Consider the following 16274-nt stretch of genomic DNA (forward strand, 5'->3'; position numbering starts at 1 on the left):
GCTCGCATACTTGAAATCTCCTTGGAACATACATCTGTTGATACTTGCAGAACATTCCGTGTGTGTGTCGTAATAACACCGTGGGTGTGTACATGTACACGGACGCGTGGTGAGCGGTAGTGCAGTGGTTGGCGTTGCTGCGCGCACGAACCCGCTGACCCAAGTTTGATTCCTGCTCATGGCCAACACCACTGACAATTATCTGACCCCCTCGTGTACTGTTCCGGCCTTGGGTAGGTGCTTGCTAACAGCACTTGCCCCTACAGTCTGTTAAGGCTATACGGGGAATCTTTGTTTTTTCCTTTGGAGCGGTAGTGTAGCGGTTAAACTCACTGCTATGAACCTGGCGGCCCGAGTTCAATTTCCGCTTACGGCCAACACCAGTGATGATTATTTGAACCGGTCCTGGGCCTCCCCTAGGTCGACCCGGCCTCAAATAAGTACCTCGTGTGGTGCTTAAACATCACCATGAGGGAGACAAAGACGGCCAGGCTTGATGCTGGCCACCCACTCCTCATATGCTATGCCGCCCTTCATAGGTGCTTGCTTACAGCACTTGCCCCAACAGTATGTTTTAGAACAGTTGACCTCTGTCTTTGTACACAGACATGTGTAGTGGTTGTGCAGTGGTTTGCACAATGTGCTTATTATACCCAGGGACCCAGGTTTGATTCCCGCTCGCGGTTTATGAACAGTGGAAAATGATAACCTGAACCGGTCCTGGACTTCCCCTTAGGTTGGCTGCGCATTAAGTGAGTACTTGGTGCGATGGGTTAAATCAACAGCACAGGAGAGACAAAGGTGGCCAGGAATGGTGCTAGTTACAACCATCACTTTGTGCCGTGCCGGCCTTCATAGGTGCTTGCTGATAGCACTTGTCCCGGCAGTCTGAAAACCGAGGATCTTTGTTCGATATACACCGACACCATGTGATTGTGCATGTATGTGCTCGCATGTGTCTCCATAGATAGAGGCACTCTTTTTTGATGGGCTTACGAAATATAAGAAATGTGTATATAACACGTAGGCTTTTGCGACCCAATATTATCCATAATAGAGGTATTTTTGGGTTAGATCACGTAAATATTTACCATACACGATCTAACCCAAAATAACCTCTATTACGAAATCTATATTTCTGCATTAATAATGTATGTATGTTGAACTTCTTTCGCCCCATACGTAGCCAACCGTGCTTATTGATGAAGGCCTCCGCACAATCGTGCTTGTCACAGGGATTGTTTGACCATACTTCACGCTGGTCAGTGTGGGTTGGTGAAGTAAGGACGCCCAGGAACAGATCAGATATCACTTGCAGCCTATGTTAGCCATGGCCGGGTATCAAAATCTGGTCACTAGGTGCGTGAAACGGTGTTTACCGTACATCGTTATTACTATACAGTGCTGTGTAATAGATGGAATTCAAGTGCCCCATGTTAAAATCCTACGAAAGAAAGCCACACAAGGCTGAGTCTTGTTGCCGGGGGAAATACAAGGAAGCCCGGTGTTTTGGCTCGCCGTCATCCTTCTCGCTCAAACACGAGACGTGTGTACCCCTGCTCATCAACTACCTGCGTTTCGGCTACAGCAGCAGTCGGGCTGCCGTCGTTGTACCACGTGTGCGTGAACTGCCGTGCGTTCCAGCGTTTCCAAGAGTTCCAGTGCTTGAACACTCCCTGTGGTCACACCACTTCCTACTCCTACCCGCTCCCTCCACCCCCCTCCCTCTCGCCACCAACCACCCTTCCCTCCCCCCCTGCATACCCCCCCACCACACCCTTAACAAACAAAAAGACGCACGCCTTCATCATGGCAGGAACATCCCGTTCGCTTCAATGTGCACTTTTTTTTAGTTTTGAACCAAAGTTGGAGACTTTTGAGGTTTATGTTAGACACCAGTGTGCGTGCGTGTGCCATGTTACACACAGCGTTGGCGATCAAATCCATTAGAATTATTTCCTACGCTCATTGTACAACCCATCGAGTCATATGCACGACAATTTATAATGCACATTGCATACGAATGATGTGACGATGTTACATTTAAGGTAACATCGGTAGACGGGCGCTTGTGTTGCGTCCAAAACGTCGTGATTTATTTTGTTTTATTTCTACCTACGTGACTTTACCGGAAGAACCAAAGAGTACCTTTAAGGGAGCGGAGCACACGAATCTGTACGAATTGGAAAAGATGAGAAACAATATAAATGAGATGGTGAGAAACTAGAGGAAAATTATTTATTCTGGCATCAAATTGTGACCCAGCTTTTTCATAATTCATTAAATTACTGTGGCGGGCGTGGGGAGGCTGTGGGCTTGGGGAGTCGAATCATTGAACACCAAGCTATAATTTTTACGAGTTTAATTTTTACGAGTAAAAATTAAGCAGATTTTACTGGAGGAGTCCATTTCTAAATGTGAGAATTTAGCCGTACCACATTGTGTTTTTCGAGCGAGCGATTTCATGGTGTATTTCACATCATCTTACAGCGTAACATCCCGCTTTGGTAATTTCCCATCGGAATGTGCTAATCATGTTCAAGGAAGGGAACCAGGGCTTCCATTCAGCTGGGTCTGTCTTAGTAAGCGATCCTGAACATATTTCTGTACTCGTCACCATATCTGTAAGTATGTATGTATGCAAGTTGAACTTCTTTCGCACCGTACGTAGCCAATCGTGCTCATTGGAGGTGCGGGGAAAGGACAACAAACTAAACACGAAAAGCATTTCTAAAAAAATGGTTTTCAATCTAAATTGAAAAGTGCATCGCTCCTGTGGCTTTTTAATATTGGAAGGGAGAGCGTTCCAGATGGCCACAGATGCGCATCTGAAAGCGCACGATGCAGTCTTCGTTCGATGGCCAGCTATAAGCCGCTGCTGCCGGGATGAAAGTCAATTTAGTGTCCCTCTTCCTTTGGCTGTGGCTACTAGTCACGTACCACCCACTCCAGTCTACAAAGTTACGTACAAAAAAAATGTCTGGACCCGGCACACGACATCCAGGTGTACCTCTTACTCGGGCTGTGGCTCCTCGTAACGTACCACCGACAGGCCACAAAGCGACACGTCCAATATATTTCTGTGCCCAGCACACCGCATCCGAGTATACCTCTCGGTGTGGCTGTGGGCTACATTAGCGACCCTGGAACAATTCAAGTGAGAAAAACGATAACCGTCCACATCCGCCGCAACAACAAAAAAGGGGCCCCGGTTCAGCTACACGCGAGCGGGGAAATGGGGGATTGCACCGTTCGCGTGTAGCGACGCGCTCATAACCAAAAGCGGCGAGGTCCTGGTGGCGATGAAACTTCGCCGAAACCGTCCCTGATTTATATTTACACTCGCACATGCGCGCAGCGTGGCACTCAGGACAAAAAAAATATCTGCACCGTTGACAGATTTTACGTCATGCAGGAAAGCATTTACGCGGCGCCTGGAATGCAACCGCTGCTGCCCCTGCTGCTGCTGCTGCTGCGACTTATGCACAGGAAGCGGGATTCGCCCACAGTCATCCCCTGGGACGCATCACTCCGAGCACTGTACACAGGCAGCCTAATTGTGCGGATAAGGGCTCCTTCCAGTTTGCGAGCAGAGTTTGATCGCTCATTAATAATTTCAAGGGACCATTTGGTCGCTGGTGTGCTCGCTCTCTCTGTCTCTCTAAAATTAATTATTACCGTGAATACTGAACTTCGTTTTTGATGTGTATATATATATTTTTTCACCGTGATAATGTAACCGCTCAGGAAAGCGTAACGTGTGCGGTTCTCCGTATGTCGCGAGGAAAGGAAAAACTCGCACGTGCTCATCTGCTCACCTGGATGTTAAATGAATGTGCTTTTTCCTGTGATTTGCCACGGCTCCTTGTCATTGTTTCAGACGATGCACTTGGTTTGCTGTGCCTGTTTTGCCTGGATGCACGTGTGTTTTGTTCGTGTGTGTCAGTGTATCCGTGTCTGCGTGTTTTTCACCGTGTGCCATAATTGTTAGGTGCATGTTTTGTCTGCGAGCATGTGTTTCAAATTTGCTCGGTTGCAATATGCTTCATCGCCCCCTACTGCGAACACTTGGCAGGACCCTCCTGATAAAGAGTTATGAGACTCAGTGAGGCTTTCCTGGGTTAACAAGCGTAATAGTGAAATGTGTTCCATGTGTCTGTGCGCGCGCGCGTGCATGTGTTTTGGTGTGTTCCCTGTGTGTGTCATTGTGCGTTGCGTGAATTTCACGCGTGTGTTTGTGTGTGCGTACTGTTGCACGTGGCCTCAAGGTGCACATAGCCTGGCACAAGCGTCGTGGTGACGTCACCGCCACTTAGTGGCGAATGGCGGTTGTTGTACTGTTGAACATGTTTCGTGAATGTCGGTTCTTCGTGTGTGCGTGCGTTTCACATGGTCCACGCGCACTTGTGTCTGTGTGACACCATGAGGGGAGTGGCCGTGTAGCGGTTAGCGCTACGCTGCGCTATGAACCTGGCGACCCGGGTTCAATACCGCTTACGGCCAACACCAGTGATGATTATTTGAACCGGACCTTGCCCTCCCCTAGGTAGACTCGGCCTCAAATGAGTACGTGGTGCGATGTGTAAAAGATTGCCACTCGGAAGACAAAGGCGGTCCGGCGTGGTGCAGGCCACCCACTCCCTCGTGTGCCGTGCCGGCCTTCATAGACAGCACTTGCCCCCAAAAGTCTGTTGATGCTACATGGTGGGATCCTTGTCTTTGTCCTTTTCTGTTGCACAGTGAGCAGAGCATCTGCCAGGCGCGGGCCCAGGTCATGGTGTACGATGACGCCAACAAGAAGTGGCTGCCGTCTGGAGGGCAGCAGGGCTTCAGCCGCGTGCACATCTACCACCACACGAGCCTCAACACCTTTCGCGTGGTCGGCCGGCGCATGCAGGACCAGCAGGTGACGTTGGCGGTGATTGGGCGGCAGCCGGCCGGGAGGCAGTGGGTGAAGTGCGCTTGTGCAGAGTTGCCGGCGTTCTCGGTACCTGGCGCGATGTGTAAACGTGCAACACTGGGGAGACAAAGGCGGCCAGGCGTTGTGCCCTCTACTCACTCCCTCGTGTGCTTGTGCTGGCCCTAATAGGTGCTCGCTAACAACACTTGCCCCAGGGGTCTGTTAAAGGCTATTTGAGAGATGTTTTTGTTTGTGTTTTACTGAATGGTTGTGTAGTGATGTGTGTGTGTGTGCTTTCTGATGAGTGGTGGAATAGCAGTATGCATGTTGGTATGTGTGTTTCTGCTGAATGCTGGTGTAGTGATATGTGTACCTGTTTGCATTCTGCCGGGTGGCGGGTGGCATAGCATTATGCATGTTGGTTGGTGTGTGTGTTCTGTTGAATGGTAGGGCAGTGATATGAGTGTGTGGGCATGTGTGTGTGTGGGGAGCTGCATTGCAGAGACAAAAGCGGTTGCCACAAAACGCCGCTGAGTGGGGTGCCAGCCTTAATGTGTTCAGTAACAGCATTTGTCTCTTGAGTCCATAAAGATAAATTATGGCTCTTTGTAGTCCTGATTCTGCATTTAATTTCCTTGTAATGCGCTATGCACTCCGCAAAGGCAAAACTGAATGAATGGTTATGAACGAGACACTTTAGTAATGAGCGAACACCTTTGAATGGTTTATTTTGAGTGAGGCTTGTCAGCCGATAAGGGACTGGTAACTTTCTTTTTTAAATTCGGTGAAAGAAAACGAATGAGCATTACTGACGCCGAGCCTTATCCAAGGCTGTGAAGGTTACCGCGTCTATATTTAGACGTGCTGCGATTGGCTCGTTTTTTATGACCTGGATGCTGAGCGTTTTCTTGTTGCACTTGGCTCAAGAATTTCTCCATTCTAGTCCCAAGGACACCCTCTCATATCTCGCTTAAAAGGGAATAGCACATGAATTAACATGCTTATCATCGTCATTATGCGTGTATGTTGAACTTCTTTCGCACCACACGTATCCAACTGTGCTAATCGGAGGTGCGGAAATCATCGTTGTACGCATACATTGATGCAGTTCAATGTTTTGTGTTGCCCACAATTTTCGACTGGGTGGCGCAGTGGCTCACAATGGAAAGGTCGCCGGTTCAATTCCCGGTTGGCCCTCAACTCACCCCATCATCATTCTGAGGTCAATAAAATGAGTACCGTTTTGCGGGTAGTCATCAGTGCTTGTGCTGTGGATGTACTCGCCCCCACCATAGTAATGTAGACTTTCCACAACTGGCTGTGTGTGGACAGGCAACCGAGATGAGCACCGCCCAATGCTCATTTGAGTGTGGGTACACTTTGGCTTAGACCCTGAACAAAAGCACTTTGAGAAACTTCCTTTGTCCATCTGTGAGTCATTCTGTCCATCTCTATGTCAGTTGGTCAGTCGCAGCACTTCCTCCAGTGATGTTTTCACCCAACAGAGCAAAGCAGCAGCTCATTATTCTCATTGCAAGGAACCAGTGACGTATGGCATTGGTGTATATGGTCGTTGAAACTTTTGCGACGGTTCGGCGGAGGGTTGAAGCCTCCCGAGGCTTCGCGTTGCTCGCGCAATGCAGTTTCATTTTAGAATTTGTCATTTAGAAACATCTTCACCCCGTCTGTAGGATGGACCGGGGGGGGGGGGGGGTGGTACCGGCTTGTAAGTGTGCGTGTCCATTATCATTATCAGCATCATCACGATCCATGGGCATATAGCCCGTAGGTGGCCGTTGCACGTGTCGCTGTTTGTTTCCACTTTCCTCTGCCTTGTGCCAATAAGCTCAAGTAGTGGCCACATCTTTCTGACACCACTCTCTTATGTCGTCGTCAAGCCGTTCTCTGTTAGGTCTTCCTCTCTTTCCTGTTCCTTCCATTCCCCCCCCCCCCCCAAACAACACCCTTTTAATGTAGCTGTTGTCGTTCATCTTAAATATGTGTCCAAATTGTGCCAGTTTCCTTCTCACCACTGCCCGCATCGTGTGCGCGTGCATGTATGTGTATACTTACATATGTGGGGAGCGGTCGCGCAGCGGTTAGCGGGCTGCGCTGCGAACCCGGCGACACGAGTTCGACTCCCGCTCATCGGTCCTGGGCCTCTCCTATGTCGACGCAGCCTCAAAATCAGAACCTAGTGCAGTGTATAAACTTCGCTGGGCGTGGTGTTTGCCACCCACCCCCTCGTGTGCCGTGCCGGCCTTTGTCGGTGCTAGCTAACAGCACTTACCCCAACAGTATGTTAAGGCTATATGGGGGATCTTTGTGTTTGGCTTTGTTTTATACATATGTAACACTGCTTGTACGTGCGCGCTTCAGGTGGTGATCAACTGCTCGCTCTCTAAGGGCCTCAAGTACAACCAGGCGACGCCCATGTTCCACCAGTGGAGGGACGCGAGGCAGGTGTACGGCCTCAATTTTGGCAGCAAGGAGGACGCCAACGTGTTCGCCAATGGCATCATGCACGCCCTGGATGCGCTCAGCGCCCAGGACACGAGTAAGCACACGTGCCGCCCTCGCGTCACAGGCCCGGCACGACCCGGTCGACCGTGCGACGTCGATGCCGGCGGCCGTGGGTCGTGCGTACGGAATGATCGTCACGCTGGCTCTCATAACTTAAGTGTGAGAAGGAAACAAAAAATACCATCTGCGTGCGACGCTCGTGGCCCGCGTACCTTCAGCCAGTTCGTGGACAGATGACCCAGGAGGCAGGATCCATCTTGTGGAGCGTACAGCTGCTCGGCTGATAGGGAGTGTGAGAAGGAAACAAAAAATACCATCTTCGTGCGACGCTCGTGGCCCGCGTACCTTCAGCCAGTTTGTGGACAGATGACCCAGGAGGCAGTGTCCATCTTGTGGAGCGTACAGCCGCTCGGCCGATAGGGGTTAACGACGCCGATGGCCTTATTCCACTTTGGGTGGTCGAGGTCGGGGTCATTGCTCGACCTTGGCATCATTAAAAACGACCTTGGCCAATGCCGCTCGGCTCTAATCACGTGCCCTTATCTCCACTTACGAATGCAGCGTTAGCGCTATAGGCAAGCGTGGATTGAACCCCATGGTCATTCGATGAATTATCACGGTTCATCTTCACAATGTATTCTTGTTTGGTTCGGTTTTAATCGATGCATAGGTCTCATTCCTAATTTACATACACCAGCTTTTATTTTCAATCCCAAAAAGCCTACCTGCTGAAATTAACAATGGAGCAATGCTCATTTCTGTTGGCGGCCTTGAGCTAATGGTGGGAATTCCATATTGCTATGGTGGAGGTTATTCTCTGCATTGAATAACTACAGTAGACTTGCATCAAAATCATACTTAATTTATCTGACCCAGAGGGTAGGGGGTCCCAGAGTTGATCACTGGCTGAATGTGAACTGTTAACTTGGAAGTTGGGAGTCGAGTGCTCTGACATCCAGCGGTGTTATTTACTCAAGCTTTAATACTAGGGCTATTACTTTGCAGATCGGCTTTTTCAAATACAAAATATTGCAAGTTGCGAGCTTATAATGTGATGAAGCTGCTTTTGGCCGCACTAAAATATTTCACGGCAAGCAGTCTTTGTTCTCATTTTTTTTTGTACCTGCTAAATACAGTAAAACCTTGGATTGCGAGCATAATTTGTTCCGGAAACGTGTTTGTAATCCAAAGCACTCGTATATCAAAGCACTTGTATATAAGTTGTGATCACGTGACGCTCGGCAGACAAAGCGTACACGTACTACTCGTATTGCAAGACCTCGCTCGTTTATAAAATAAAGTATTATTAATTTATTATTTCCATTCTACATGACTTTACGGAAAGAACCAAGAAGATGAATCCCTGCAGTCACGAAAGCTTTAAATCGAAATTTAAAATTAATATTTATTTAAAAATTTTGCTCGTCTTGCAAAACACTCGCAGACCAAGTTACTCGCAATCCAAGGTTTTACTGTATATGTTCAAAATGTCATTGGGGAAGTTACTGTACCTGCGAATTCGAGCATATATTTTTAATCGCTGTCACTTTGACAACCTCAAACACACCGACCACAGCCGCTACCCCTCTGCAAGTCTCTCTTCCGCGACGCCACTACCCTTTTCACGCCTTCCCGCCTCCTCCAGCGTCGCCAGTCTCTGTGAGATGCGCCGCATGCATTTCCCCACTCCGCATGCACACTGCAACCTTCAATCTGACGCAACTTCTCCTGCCCGTTCCTTTCGGGGCGCCATGGTGGTGAGATGTTTACTACATCACCTGGTATACAGGAGGTCGTGGGTTTGATCCCGATCCTGACGCATGTATATTTGGAGTGTGCGTGTCTCTCTCCCTGTGGTCGTGTCGGTTTTCCTCCGGGTCCTCCGGTTTTTCCCTCTACGTATAGAAACATGCGTTTGCAGTATTTGGTTGCTGTAAATTTTCGACATAAGCCACTTCTCATTGAGCTAACATTTGTGATAGCCAGGTCGCTTCTGAAAAAGAGCCGTATAACTCAGTGGGCCTTGCCTGGTAAAATGAAAAGTTAAATTTTAGTTTAACACAGGCTTTCGCAACCAATATTATCCATAAGAGGTTTTTTCGGGGTTTGATCGTGAATGTAAATGCGTCGTTAAACCTGTCACAATCCGACACAGCCAATTAGTAAGGTTTGTCATGTTAACAGAACGTGCCAATTCGTTACGAGTACAGCACACCGGTGTGTTTGAGAGTAAATCCACAACATTGACAATCTGAATATGACGTTTCACCAGTAATTACAACAGCATCATCAGGCATCAGCCAGACTTGTGGAGAAATCCTCCTGTTTCGTTCTTAGAGGGATGAATGTGATGTAACTTGTAAGCCCCTAAGGTGCGAAAGCCAGGGGGGAGGAGGGGGTGAATTAATGCATGTAAAAATCTAACAGTTGTGTGGAAACCCTCCCCGTAGAGGCAGTTCAATCTTGATTTGAAGTTTTTTCGGTAAAGTCACGTAGGTATAAAAATAAAATGAAATAAATCACGACGTTTCGGGTGCAAAACAAGCATCCGTCATCAGGTGGGAAAGCATGGCCTGCTGCTGATGCAGACTGTCCCAAACAGTATGGATTCCTGCAGTCACGAAAGCTTCAAATAAAGATTGATTTGAAGTCTTCGTGACTGCAGGAATCCATACTCTTTGGTTCTTTTGGTAAAGTCACGTAAGTAGAATTTTTTTTTACGACGTTTTGATTGCAACACAAGCAATCGTCATCAGGTAGAAAGATACAGCTGTAGAACTGCTGAACAAGAAACTTGCTTGTGTTGCGATGAAAACGTCGAAATTTATTATTTATTTGTTCTACCTACGTCACTTTACCGAAAGAACCAAAGAATATGGATTCCTGCAGTCACGAAAACTTCAAATCAAGATTAATGCATAGAAATTACAACACACCGGTGTGCTGTACTAGTGTAAAGATGACTTGAAACACTTTTCTTGAGATGGTTTCTTTATTGAAGATACGTTCACGGGGACAGGCGGAGACCCCACTGCAACATCCCCCAAGTCTCCCGTGCATCTCCCTTATATACGGACCGAGGCCACGCCCCCCTTCCCGAACCTTCTCAATGACTCTGGAAGCTCGCTCCACCAGCAGACTCCACCGTCCTCTTCCGTCACCTGACCGCGCTCCCTTCTCGATCATTCCCGTAGCCACCAGTTCCTTCGTACTCACAGCTGACTCCCCTGTCATTACCCCCCGTGGCCACTAGTCCATTCGGACTGCAGGCTGACTCTCCTGTCATTACCTCCGTGGCCACTAGTCCATTCGGACTGCAGGCTGACTCCCCTGTCATTACCTCCCGTGGCCACTAGTCCACTCACAACGCAGGTTGACTCTGCTCTCATTACACTCGTAACGAATTGGCATGTTTTATTTACGTGAAAAACCTTACTAATTGGCTGTGTCGGGTTGTGGCAGGTTTAGCGACACATTTCTATTTACGCGATCTAACCCTCTATTACAGAGTTTAGTTTTAGTTCTGCACCCCATCCTATGCTCTCCATAGCTCGCCTCACATGACGCCGAAGGTCATCGTCTCGGACAAAGTAACAAAACAGGCACACGCATGGAACCGTTTTGGCCGTTACCTTTTGTTAATTTACTTATTCATTTAAAAAACGCCCCGTTATACTTCCTTTCTCTGAAACAGGAGGTACGAGGTGGAAGACATTTCCAGAATTAACCAAGTGTAGTTCTCATTTATGATTCTTTTCAAAATTTAATGTGCGGTTACCCGTCACGTCCATACCGGCCCATGTTTTTGCGTTCTTCTTCACCCGCACGTGGTGGTTTAAGGCACGATAGTTCAGGCGCGTATTGTGTTGGACGCACATGTCAGCGAAAGTAGCCCCGCGCATTACAAAAAGCGGAAGTCGCACACATAATGGCCTGGCTGTTAATATTTGATAACCACGCTTGTGCTATACGTGCGTAGCTTTAGCTGATCTTTTAGTTTTCTGGTAAATGTTGTCACCCCATCGTTCGATGGGGCGGGTCGCGTCACGAGACGAAGCAACGATTCGGATATTTCGAAGGTAGCAGTGCAACCCTACTTACTAGAGAACGTACCGTGGAAGCGAGTATCATAGAGCTACCTCCGACATCCATTCGAGTCACCTCCGTTCCGTACGGCAGCGGGGCAGCACTCTCTCCTGCCACAGAGTAACGCTCATCGCATGACGGTCAAACCGATGTTTCTAATTCATAGAGCCGCAATGCTGGTTACCTGTTAAGAATGCTAAACCACCAAGGTTGAACTTATAAGGAATTGCGCGTGCATTCTGGTCACAGTAAATACCCTTGGCAATCGCCTTGAGAATTCACATACCAAGTACTGTGTCTATTGTCATCGGCCAGACGTTACGTCTAGCCGAGTCACATTTGGCATCGTTAACATTTCTGTGGTTAGACTCGGGAGGAACTCTAAACATGCGTTAATCTGAACCGTACTTATATTTAAGACCAAGCCTGCGTGGAACAATATATATTTTCTGCAGAACATCAACATCACTCATCTTTGTTGTGAATCTGAACAGTTGGCAAACAATTGTAACAGCTGGCAGACTGGTGATGTTGATGGGGTTTTTTTTCCCCCTGCCCCTTCAAATTGTAGCAATCGCTCTGTTCACTCAGGCACCAGGTAACCGCTGATGGGCTCACCTGCGCACGTCGGAAATCAATAATTCACGCGGGGTTTTTTTGTTGTTTGTTTTTTGTTTCTGAAGCGGGCCCCACCGAGGGATTCTTCGCTATCATCTGTGATGCCACCTGATGCCGAGCCGGCAAAAGGAACCCAACCCGCCCCCTGGTTTAGCCACTGCTAGCACATGCCGTGATGACGGCGGTCGCGGCGTGTCCTGTCCCCGGTGGAGGGGGGGGGTGGTTGCGTGTCGACGTGTCGCTGGGAAAAGTGTCATTGCCCCCCCCTCCGAACCCCATCGGATGCCACGTGCGACTTGGGGCGCCGCTGCGGTTATCTTGCGCGACGGCGTGTGCCTCGAGCACCACGTAGAGAAAAAGTTTTCATTTTTCATTTTCTCGGAGTGATCAGGATGGGTGGGGAAGGAGGTTCATTTTTCGTAATTCTTCAAGGGAGTTTGATGGTGCGCTGTTTAGCCACGTGTTCTACAAGCTGGCCGAGATGTAACGATGCTCGATATCACGGTGGGATGAAATGAAGCGAGCGCCGCTGCCAAGTTCACTCATCGTCGACGGACCGACCGCACGCCGTCTCTCACAGCGGACGGCCGACATCATTGCGGCAATGGTTTACATCTCCCGATCCACACAAAGTGAACGGATAGTTACGGCGTTCTATTTCTCGAGCTCGGGTAATTAAAACGGTAAACAACTCCTCACCTTTATAAAGCCTTGAACGTTTACTTGGCATGGCATGGTGCCGCGCGACGGATGACGACAGCGAGCTGCCGGAGGAGCGAAGAACGGCCGAGAAGCTGAAGGCGCCCCCTCCGACGTTGGGAGGGCACTGTTTCTGCCGCTGCCTGTGCGTCTGCTACTGGCCCTGCAGGATCCTCAGCCTGTGCAAGATGGCGTGTGGGTTCACGTTGCCCCGTTGCGCCAAGAGTTCAGCGGAGAGCGTGCTTCTGTGAATCGCCTCGCCGTTGAAACCAAAACTGGGATTGCCGCACGCAGTCCATTGTAATCCGCAGCCCGTTTCCTTTCGGCGGTGGCAAGTAGAATAGTCCGGTCTGGGTTTGTTGGATGTAACTCAATCGCCTTCATTCCATGCAAATTTAAAAAGATGTCCCGAGTTTTTCTTTCCGTTTTGAAAGTACGCCGCAACCTGCGTGGCTGAATTCCCGCGTCGCGTCTCCTAAACCCGGGTCCCCACCCAGCGTCGTTTCACTCTGCACCGGTCCATAGTTGGAGCTTTGTGCCGCAGCATTTTTTAGCGCTGTTTTCGCTTGGAAAAAATGATGGTGTGCAGGCGTTGCGGACGAGTCATCGCTTTGGTGTGCCAGCGGTGACGGGTTTTTTTCATTTGTTCTTTCTCCAACAAGGTCCCACACTGCAACGGCAGCCGTCGATCGTCAGCAGCCTGCAAAACGGGCCCTCTGCAGAGGAATTGGAGATGCGGAGGTGAGCTCTTGCATCGATACTGGTAACGCTGTTCGTGTTTAACGTGCGTAAAGCGAGCGAATCGTTTTCAGCCGTGACGTAGCACTGCTGTATCGCATTCCAATAGCGGTTGCCGTGTGGACGTATGATGTGGCAACTGTCACGGAGATCCTGCTTCTGAAGTAGACAAGTTGCGTTTAAATTAAGGGTTGGCCGATGAGAGTATTTGATGAGCGCATTATCAGGCATAACTCGTTTAGTGGCAATGTCCATGAATGTTAAGTGTGAAATACAAATAAGCTTATTTAAATGCATGTGAGCGACACGCCAAAAAGGGTGCCTGTTACAGTACAGGAAAACAAGACGAGGGCTGATGGTTTCAATACAAAGTTCTTATTTCAGTGTGACTCACTAGTTCACATGTTATGGTCGCGATAACATTACATGACGACACATGAAGGTGTGTCACCAGAATTGGCTGTAACATTAGTAGAAATAAAGACACGTTACGGTGTCGATATGCATCAGTTCCATCGATTGTAATTGATTCATACACTCACTGTACTTGTCATCGAATCACGTGTGCGAGACTCGGTGAATACAATTTTGTACAAATTCTACGTGGATGGTATGTTAATGGTCTATTTAGGCTGTGCGAACAATACTGAATTCATGGCTGAGAAAAACAAGGTCAATAATGTATGCACTTACGCTTAATTGTCACCTTAGCCGCGGCTCAGGGGTGCCATGGCGTCAAGATGTTAACTACCTCGCCTAGTACACAGGAGGTCGTGGGTTCAAACTCAACCCTGACACCTGTATATTTGCACGTGGATTTTTCTCTGAATCCATCCGGAGTTTCCCTCCGCATTTAGAAACGTGCGTTTAGACTATTTGGCTGCTATAAATTTCCGCACGATAAGCCACTTCGTTGGGCGATCATTTGTGGACAGGTCGCTTCTGAAAACGAGCTAAAATAGCTCAATGGGCCTCACCTTCAGTTTTTAGTTTGGTTTAGAACGCGGACGACGAGATGAAGCCAAGCGGTAAGCGGGTGTTTTGCCGCGTGTAATTTTCCCCGGAGCGAAAACGTTCAAGCCTTTTGCGAGTCTGCCAAGTAGCCGCTGTACCTCGCCATGGGCCCCCCCCGCGCATTATCCACGCCGGTCGTGTACGGCACGGCCTGCCGACACGTTGTACGAAAGGGCACCCTTCAGGCGACGCGTTGCTGTACACGCCGCATGGTGTAACGCAACGCACGCTGTACGTGTGACACGGTGTACGATAGGCATGGTGTACGTGACCGTTTGCAGTACGTGTTGCCTGCTGTATTTGCGGCATGCTGGACATGTCGTATTACTGCACACGCATGGCATTGAATTTTGTACACGCCGAGTGCCACGTGTAGATTGTTTCGTATTGATGTATATATGTAATTTAGCTTGCATAGCTTGGCTATTTGGGCACGTTACGATGCATGTATTTCAGTTCAGTGATTGCAATCTATTTTTGCACTCAAGAATGATGCGTGTGAGAATCAATATTACTTCTTTATATGAACTATTTTATATGAATGGCACCGAGATCAATTGTTTAAGATTGCCTTATACATCAAAATTATTGTTATTATAACATTTTAATTTAACACTGACATGTGGGAGCTGTGTTAACCATTGGGACAAAATAATTAAATGGCTCGTAGCTCTGAACGAGGAGTAAAACTTGGTGTTGGCCGGTGAGACTTGCTATAATAGCTTCAGGGATTTATCCCCACCTCGATGATTAGCCGGGTGGCTTTTTCGGCCGTATTAAGCGGCGCAACAAATCTTATTAAGCCCACGGGAAAGCTGCCTAGCACCGAAACGTCCCCCCTCGGACCTGCGTCGCTCTGCCTGCCGAAAACCGCGGCGAGACGATGCACGAGCCAGTGACGACGTTGCGCTCGGCCACGTAGAGGGTGAAGCGGGCTCAGCACACTCTCGCAGGAGCGGACGCCCGCGGATGCGTGGCATGGTGATGTCCGTGATTCCCGTCTGTCTCACGGCGAGCGTGGAGCCAATGCCACACAGGTGGGTCGGCGAGCGGGGTCGCGTCGGTGGTGGCCGGGGTGGGTGGGGGTGGGACGGCACGCGGTGTTGTTTAGCCGACGGCGGTTACCGCGTCTCGTTTGGCCGCGGTGCTCCTGTAACGTGCCGCTGCTCGTGCGATTTTGTTGCGTGTGGACGTTGTCGCGCCTCGCGGTGCGATTGTTGTTGTTGTGATCTCTGTTTGCAGGCAACAGGAGATGGAGAGGGAACAAATGGACCGCAGGAGCCTAGGTATGCATTTGCACCTCCAGCCTTCCTTTTTTTCCATCAACTACTTTTCGCAGCGTTCACTTTTTCGTCAGCATTACCTGCCTGCACCCCCCCCCAACCCCCCGACACGTAGCATTTGTGACACACTGCACTCCCTGCGAAGAACTGTAAAGGAGCTCGATTTCTGTGCATTCGTTATTCATGAAGGGCTTTTAGGTGGGATGCGGAGGTTGGGCTGCTGGTGGTGGTGGGTTTTCATGGTTGAGAGCCGCATGCCTTAATGGCATCCATCACCGTGCTCTCTTCCCGTCATAGACAACAACTCCCTGCCCTTATGGCTTTCATCAACAGTAACCTTCATATGCAAGCTGCTTAGACTGCCTCTCTAGTTCTGGCCTACCGCTCTGCCACTGCCCACACATGCACTTACC

The 16274-nt window shown here is 49.1% G+C and overlaps 1 protein-coding gene across 2 annotated transcripts in view; it reads left to right on the forward strand.

The window, feature by feature from the left end:
• EVL (Enah/Vasp-like) overlaps positions 1 to 16274 on the forward strand; it is a 43178-nt gene that overhangs the window by 16503 nt on the left and 10401 nt on the right. For both annotated transcript variants that reach the window (XM_078870413.1, XM_078870415.1), the window contains exons 2-5: positions 4741 to 4906; positions 7280 to 7457; positions 13489 to 13567; positions 15821 to 15864. In XM_078870413.1, coding sequence (XP_078726539.1) covers positions 4741 to 4906; positions 7280 to 7457; positions 13489 to 13567; positions 15821 to 15864 — 467 coding nt within the window. The remainder of the gene's footprint in view (positions 1 to 4740; positions 4907 to 7279; positions 7458 to 13488; positions 13568 to 15820; positions 15865 to 16274) is intronic.

The sequence above is a fragment of the Lampetra fluviatilis genome, chromosome 30 (genome assembly GCF_964198595.1).
Source record: "Lampetra fluviatilis chromosome 30, kcLamFluv1.1, whole genome shotgun sequence".
Classification (NCBI taxonomy): domain Eukaryota; kingdom Metazoa; phylum Chordata; class Hyperoartia; order Petromyzontiformes; family Petromyzontidae; genus Lampetra; species Lampetra fluviatilis.